At 47.0% G+C, this 8,510-nt stretch overlaps 1 protein-coding gene across 1 annotated transcript; it reads right to left on the reverse strand.

Moving 5' to 3' along the window:
- Nucleotides 1-5,922: 5,922 nt before the first annotated feature.
- Nucleotides 5,923-7,195, reverse strand: LOC119389065 (uncharacterized). The gene is made up of 2 exons (XM_037656340.1): nucleotides 6,974-7,195; nucleotides 5,923-6,943 (listed from the first exon to the last, which is right to left on the reverse strand). Exons 1-2 carry the CDS (start codon nucleotides 7,014-7,016, stop codon nucleotides 6,171-6,173), a joined length of 816 nt encoding a protein of 271 aa, XP_037512268.1. The 5' UTR covers nucleotides 7,017-7,195; the 3' UTR covers nucleotides 5,923-6,170.
- Between the last annotated feature and the right edge of the window lie 1,315 nt (nucleotides 7,196-8,510).

An 8,510-nucleotide genomic window follows, 5' to 3' on the forward strand; every position in this document is an offset into this window, starting at 1 on the left:
GCATGCTTTGCAGTATTGCGTGTGCGACCAATATCACTGGCGCCTTAGCGTTTGTACAGAGTGCAAGAAATTTTGTGGCCCGGTTTGTGATGGCACCGGTTGGAGGAAAGATCAACCAGAGGAACACAGAGCGTGGTCCCCTATCGCCCTCACGCGAGCGGATGGTCACTGAGAGCGGAGCTTAACATCAACTCTTCATCGAAGAAGGAGAGCCGGAAAACCACAGATTGGGAGAAATGTAATCTTTAGTCGTCCGCAACTTCCTAATTGCCACGTACTTCGCTCAAATTACGACTCGAATGATTTTCTATAGTTCCAGCTTGACTACTGACAATATTTAAAAAAAAAAGCGTCGCGGGCGCCTTTCTAAGTTTAGAAAAGCAGCATGACAGAACTTTTCACGCACTTAGATTATCACAGGCTATAGTTTCTATCCTAAACGTTTATATTCCTAGTGTACATTCTCTAAATGAAATCAGCATGAATCTGCAACCACCGATTAAGCCCCTCAGGGATACGGGTTGTGGTCAGTACACCTCGAGTAACGGTCCAGTTAAGTCGATATACATCCACGCAGATTTAGTATCCCCGTAGTTCGTACGATCGCATATTATAGGTACGCTTGGCTGTAAACGCAGACGCCAGAAGTGAATTCCACTTACATCAAACAGCCTTATATTTAGAGAGCGTTATCAAGTTCATTCGTGTCATTGCGGAACGTCGATTGGCATGCGCACGGATCAGCAGTCTAACAAGCCGTCATTACTGAACGCACATTGTCGTATGGCTAAATAATTTTTTGCAACATGCCTCTCTTGTAGCCTCTATGCCACGTCTGCAACGCGCCGTTAACGCTCGCTGTTATCCCAGAACTCTGTGCGCGGACATCAAGACACGTTGTTCGATAAAAAAAAAGAACAGAAAAAGGAGCAGAGAATCTAAATTTTATTGGTTCTTGGAACCGTTTAAAGCACAAGGGCAATAAAGCCAACAATAGTAACGTGCCTGGTGTATTTAGTTAAAATGTTGATAAAGTACGACATTTATTTAAAAAAAAACAAGAAACACTCAAGCGGTCGGTTATGCATTCACCTAAGACGACTCGATGGCAGAAGCCATCTTATTTTTCTTCTCAGTCGATGTGATGATCTTGCCCCGCCACCCTCTGAAAGTTTTCTGTTCCTAACGTGGTTTTGAGCTGCCTCCGAGATCGAAGGCGCATCGGCTGGCTCCATGATGACTGCCTCCGTGATCGGCTCACCTTTGACCAAGCAGGGCGTCATGCGATGACGTCATCAGGTGACGTCACAGTGACGCAATGACATCACAAATTATGGCGATCTGTGACGTCATGATCGCGTCAAACGGTGACGCCATCACGTGATGATGATTTTTGGCATCACTCGTGTCGACGCCGCTGACGAGGGGACAACAATGCGGGACGCCGTTCGACTTTTGCGTTTGATGAAGCATCTAAGGCTGAATATAGTAAAAGAAGGGACACGTTTCCGCACGTGGCAAGTGATCATATGCCCTGATGTGACCAGGTGGTGCGGCCTTGGCTTTTCAATACACCGTGCGCTCCTTGAGCAAACTATGAACCGTGGCTGGGTAGGTAAGCATCTCAGAGCGTCTCACAAAAAAAAAAAAAAAGATTCGTAGAATTGCAACGTTAATTTTTTTTTCTTTCAGGAATGCAGCGGTGGCGGCGGCCGACGACATCAACTTTTCCTGACGTTATAGGTTCTGACTTACCACGGTTGCACACTAGGCACGGATAAATTTAAGCGTCAGAACCGACAGCACCTGAAAAATGCAAAGTCACTCTAACAGTTGCATATCCTTGCAGAACGTGCGTCATCTTCAATTCAATATTATGATATAAGGTAACCACGACAGGACCCGTTTAAGCATACGTTATATTTTTCATGTATAATCCCATATTCTTCGATAGCTTTATCTAATTTGAGCATGATGTCGGCAAATATGGGATCTTACTGGGGAAAATCTTGGGGCCATATATCCAGCCGTTCACCTGCACAGGCATGCAGTCAGCGCATTAAAATACTTCTTGAAAAATGCGAGAACTGTATAGAGGGTTTCACTGTTTACTAACACAGGCCCTGGACCGCTTCCGGTTTCCTGCGCTGGCGTAGGCTAGCAGGATTGGCGGGGAACAAAAGCCTTGGCGAGTAGCCCGTAGAGTTTCAACACTTTTCTCCCAGTGTTTAGCAAAATATTTGAATTAAATATTCTTCTAAGCTACACACAACACTAAAAGAGTTAGTCTTTAACTATAAGCGCCTTTCTTTTATGTGAAACTGGAAAAAGAGTGTTCCCTTACTCTGACAAACCTTTAAAAAACGCTTTACGCTTCGGCGTTGCAGAATAATAAATGAGGTGACCGGAAGTTTCTTGGGGTACACCACAGGAGCAATCTTGAAACCGTCTATACTCGATTATAAGTGCGCCATGATTTTCTTTGCACAAAATTTGTTTTTTGGTCCTTGGCAGTAATACTCTGGATATAGTTCTTGCTGCAGCTTGTGATTTAACCTTGTATCTTGTATATACTGAGTTGTAATGTTTACATGCACGCAGTACAAGCGAACTGCAAGTGACTACTCTATTGCAGATTTTTATCGTTGTTCCATGCGAAACTTTGGTCCTGTGTGTTTTTCAGAGCCAGGGAATATTTTTTGTGATATTTCTCTCTTGCTTGCTCATTTCATGTTTTAAGTAGGAACATTATTCTTGTGCTGTGTTTGCCTGACGGAGAAGGAATAGCGGGCATCGCGCATGACGCCACCATCTCCTACGCGCATATTTGCTTAAAGAATAGAATTCGGCTTTACTTATTCCAACGTACAATCAGCCGGTCGAGAAAAAATGCGGTGTAGAACCGCTCACAGGGCTGCAATCACCCGTGCCATGAGAAGAAGTGAGCAATTTGATTTTCAGAGTAAAAAAATCACAGCATATCCACGGAGTGAATGATGATGAGTGGGCGAAGCTGCGGAGGTTCATCGGTAAACCGTGAATCTTCCGTGAATTCTGCCCAGTACATCATCACCGACGTGAGATCGGGCGCGTTTATACTAAAGGTTCGATGAGTTATGACGACTTGCAGCTCACTTTAATTTTACATGTACGCTGTGAATTTTCACTGTTTAGAAAACCATTGCTTTAGAAAACATCTGGCGTCTTTCGTTAAGCAGCTGGCGTCTTTTCGTTTTGCTTTAGAAACATCTGGCGTTCTTTCGTTTTGCTTTTACAAAACATCTGGCGTCTTTCGTTGGTTTATTTCATCAATCAACGGCGCCATTGTTTACCTTGGAGGTAAACAATTGCTGCTAATGGGAATGAGAGACAGAAGAAGTCGGCTTTTAGCTAACACTTACACTTCTACTTCTACTAACGTTTCCTACTGGAACATGCCAATGGCTGCTAATGGGGAATGAGAGACAGAAGAATTCGGCTTTTAGTTAAAGCGCACGCTGCGAATTTTTTATTCTTCAACAACGCACAGGAAAAATCTCCCACCGGCACCACCTTGGAGGTCAAAGCGTAAGACTGGTTACGCACTACGACTACGACTACGAGGGACGAACGGGTACCGCCTTAAGGAGCTTCGCCCCTAATACAAGAGAATCGTACAGAGAGTACGCAAGTCGAACTGCGCCTTCTCGTGAAACAATACCAGCCTTAGTTAAAGGGATAGTGCGAAGGAATAAAATAAAAGAATTGGTTGAGGAAATCTGGATTTTTAGAAGTCTGATGTTTTCGATAAGAAAGATATCGCGTCTGAATGTTGCGTTTTTAACATGAGAAACCTGTACTACTATGTTACGTCCACGAACGGGGTTTACTGAGACGCGACGCAGCGGTAGCCTCAGTGGCCTTGAGTTCGCGCCGATGTTGATGATGATGATGATGTCCACGCCTTGATGGCGCTCACCCACAAAGGGGGATGGGCCAAGAACCGGGTGGCAGGATGCTTAAGGTAAACACCAATGATACTAAACAAATCTTTAAATTTAGGTTAAAAATGTTGTCGCTATCGCAAGGCACGTCTTCTTCCTCTTCACCCCTCTCAAGCCCAGACCCACTAGACACAGGTGCACATACCCAAACTACTGTTGTAACATCTCCCTGCACGTAGACGAAGCCCGCCGGGCAAGTCAAACAGTTTCTCTGACTGAGCGGCTTTAAACGGGTAATATGTGTAAGTTAAGTCTTCGCAGCACGTCGGCCATTGGCGTGGAGGCGAGCGACGCGGTATGTCACTTCGCTTATGCTGTCGAGAACAACACAGGGTCCAACATAGTGTGCCAGCAGTTTTTCACATAATCTACGTTTTCTCACTGGTGTCCAAAGCCACACGAAGTCACCAGGTTCATATGTCACGTGTCGGCGTCGGCGGTCGAACCGTAACATCGAGCGTTCTTGCGAAGCAAGAGTGCGCAAATGAGCGAGACGTCGGGCCTCTTCCGCACGGCACATAGTCTTGGAAATGCAGAGATCATCGTGGTCTAAAAATGGCAAAATCGTGTCGAGTGTATAGCGTGGCGGTCTAGCATAAAGAAGAAAGAAGGGACTGTAGCCGCTAGTTTCATGCTGTGTGGTGTTGAATGCATAAGTAATTAAAGGCATTACATCTTCCCAGTTTTTGTGATCTGATGCGACGTACATGGACAATATGTTCGTGAGAGTTCCGTTCGTGCGTTGCGTAAGACCATTCGTTTGGGGGTGATAGGGCGTAGAGTGCCGAAAAATTGAAGCACATAGACGAAGCATCTATTCGACCACGTCTGCCGTGAACTGGCGTCCACGATCACTAATAACGACTTTGGGAGGTCCGTGTCGGAGAATCACGAAGTGTAGCATGAAGAGGCACACGTCACGTGCAGTAGCTGATGGTAAAGCATTCGTCTCGCAGCATCGTGTCAGATGATCGGTGCACACGACGATACAACGATTTCCGTCGGAAAGCCGCGGAAAGATATCATGTACAGCCAATACAGCAAGCGCTGAGTGCGTGGGTTGCCGACCATGAGATAATTGAAGGGTCGTCTGTGCAGTTACTATTAAAGACGGAGGTCGTGTTCATGAAAGTGATACGTAAATGGTGTTTGTAGTGCAAACTTGGAATGGATAAGATGGAAAAATATTCCATGTTAACAAGTGTCGAGTGAAGGCGTAGCCAGAAATCTTTTTTCGGGAGCGGGGGGGGGGTGTTGTTCAACCATCCGTTATGTTCGTGCGTGTGTTTGTACGTGTGCGTGTATATGTACAAATGCGAAATCGAAAAATACTAGGCGGGGGAGAGGGTTTGAACCTCCCAAGCCTCCTGGCTTTGCAAGCGGTGTCGAGCTATCCAAGCCCTACCTTAGTATTCTTTCCTAGACCCTGTGCGTTCCCGGTGGAGCCTTTCATGAGTTCCTGGAACTCACAACTCACCTGTGGCTATTTGTTTCGTTTAAACATTCTTGGTTTTTATTCGTGTGTCGTATTATGCGCGCACGGTAATATCTTTTTAATGAGAATATTATCTTACAAAATCATATTGTGGACGGAATAATCTTGCTAACGAACTAATTGTGCTTGGGAGACGTTGTGTTCGTGTCACGACAGCGCACGAAAACCGTGAAACGTTCTTCTGGTCACTAAATGACATCAAAAATATGTGGCGTGTAAGAAGCATGCGTTTGGTTGCCATTATTTTCTGTTTTTTATCTCGCCAGATTAGTGTTTTGCACTCAGGGTTCTAAATACTAGGGCGAGTTCATTCGTGGTACCTTTTGCAAGTATAATAATCAGTTCTTTGTTAATAAACACGACAGGATTTCATTGCAGATTTATAGACAATTAAGCAGGCTGAAAGGAAATAAAGAACTTATGGGTGAAACACAATTTATGGTTCAGAGCTTCCAGGAAATGGAAGTTTTTATTGACGTGTACTTAGCTGCGGCAAATGCTACTTTGGTAATGGCTGATTACACCGTTTATTGTACGTTTACTTGAAAAATTAGTCATAATTTAGTTGGAGCGCTTATTTTATTGTACAAAAAAGTCGCCTGCCTAAGATAGGCCCTGGTACTTAGGCAGGAGGAAACAGATGAAGAAGCGGCTTTCCTTCCTTACGTATCGACAGAATTCCCCGCGTTCTCTCACTTAGATTGTTTTTCAAATATTGCACCAGAAACAGCGGCACCACCATGCGCACCAGCACCAAGACTGCCAGCTGCCTCTGCCCCGACGCCACCACGCACACCACCAAGGACGCCTCCGCCTGCGTTGCCGTACCCTGCCACATTTGAACTTAAACCTGTGTCAATGCCGAGGTTGAATCCACCGTAAAGATTGCTATTGACATTTAGGTGACCTCGCGTTCGACCACGAACTCCGCCACTGCCTCCCAAGCCGCCACCAAGGTTGCCGCCTAGCCCAGCTCCTGCTCGTCCTCCCAGTCCTCCAAGAGCACCGGCTCCCAAGCCTGCGCCTGCTCCTATTCCTGTTCCAAAGCCAGGTCCATAGCCCCAACCACCGTAACCTAGTCGAGCGAGAGCCAGCTGGTGGCGCCGCAAACGGAGCAGAAGGCGCCTCAGCTGGCGCTCCCTGTGCCTTAGCCTGCACCTTTCGCGCCAGCTCAGTGCACCATAGTTGGCACCACCAAAGCCTCCTGGATATCTGTATAATCCATATGAAGAGCCTCCATAGCCTCCCAGGCCTCCCAGGCCCCCTTTAAGCCCCACGCCGGTACCGACGCCTGTGGTGCTGCCTCCAAGCGCACTCCCCATCGCTACCCCAGGAAGAGTGGCTCCACCGACAAGCCCAGTACCTCCAGATGAGGTTGCTCCTCCATAAGAAACGAGATTTCCGTTTGAAAAAGGCACCCTTAGGCCAACTCCACCTGCACCTAAGTTGCTGCCATATGCTCCGCCTTGGTTGACGTTGTAGGGTCCACCGAGACCTACGGCTGTGCTTCCATAGCAAATTCCATTACCACTCGGCATATGTAAGTATGGCGCACCTGCCGCGCCATAAGATGAATATACACCAGAACCCACACTTGACGCGCCTCCGTAGTGTCCTTGTAATTTTCCACCAGCACCACTTGCGCCGACGGCTCCAGCCGTCACTCCTAAGCCGCCACCTGAGCGTGCACCGAAGTTGGCAGTGCTCGTATGGCTCGTACCTGAAGCGAAAGGGAACGTTTTATCAGGGTAATTCTACAGAAGTTAAGATAAATAACGCAAGTCGGGGTTTTACGTCCCAAAACAACGGTATGAATTTGAGGGACACCGTGCTCGACGGCTTCCGAAATATTCGGCCACCTGGTATTCTTTAACGTGCACTTCAGTCTAAGTACACAGGTCTCTAGCATTTTGCCTTCATCGAACTGCGGCCGCCGCGGCCGGGAATCGATCACGCGACTTTCGAGCTAGCAGTCGAGCACCATAAGCACTAGACCACTGCAGTGGCATGATAAAAAGCTTAGAGGACGCTTGAGCTTCACTTTAAAGAGTAGAACGCGATAGCGTAATCGGACCGTGTTCGTATCGCCTTCCCCATCCCTAGCCTCGCTTCGCTCCTCGGTGGTTACCAAAACCGTGCCGCAAGGAAAGCCAAAGTGCGGACGCACTGTGGCTTTCCTTGCGGAATTTCGGAGACCGCTGCCGGTGTCGGCTCTTTAGCGCTATTGCGTTAATAACAGAACAATTTTACCTGAAGCATTACAGAGAAGTTGTATATAGCCAGACTTCCAGGTATTCTTGGTCACTTGCACGCGCTGTCTCCTGTGCTGAGGCATGGCCGAACTAGAGGAGAGCCGTGCAGCAGGCTTTAGGCCTGGCCGACCACCCTGCTTTGCTCGCTGGATTTATGGGCCATTCCACCATTCACAGTTGAACTTCATGCATGAAGCAAATTTGCATGTGTATTTTTGACACCGCGAATTATTATGTCGAAGGGCAAGCTTTCGAAATAAAAAATTAGAGCGGAGACGACGGCGCTTTCTTAGTGTGACGGTTTGCAAATGGTTTGGATACGTGGTGTTTCATTGTTATTGAAAACTTAACGTTAGCGACAACCTACGCACGCGAGCATACAGAACCACCCGTGAAGCACACATGGAGGTCATCGATCGACGTCACGCACACGCGTGCCTGTCGGGTTAAGTGCCTGCTTAGGTCCTAGTATAAAACGTCCTTTCGGCCTGTTGGTGTGACGCTGAAGTAAGACACACACTATTCACACCGCCGACCAGCATTCAAATCCTGTTCGGGAAGTGCTCTAACCTGCGATATTCAGTTTTTTTAAATGCGAAGCATTTCTTAGCGAACCTCAGGCACTTTGGCCGTTTCTATCTATCTATCTATCTATCTATCTATCTATCTATCTCGCCGCCTACGTCTGGGCGCTTTCCTGGGCGTCTCCATAACTTGTAATATACCAAAATTGGCATAGCAGGGGATCAGTGAATGACGAACACGATTCACTGGTGGTGA

The sequence above is a fragment of the Rhipicephalus sanguineus genome, chromosome 4 (assembly GCF_013339695.2).
Source record: "Rhipicephalus sanguineus isolate Rsan-2018 chromosome 4, BIME_Rsan_1.4, whole genome shotgun sequence".
Lineage (NCBI taxonomy): Eukaryota > Metazoa > Arthropoda > Arachnida > Ixodida > Ixodidae > Rhipicephalus > Rhipicephalus sanguineus.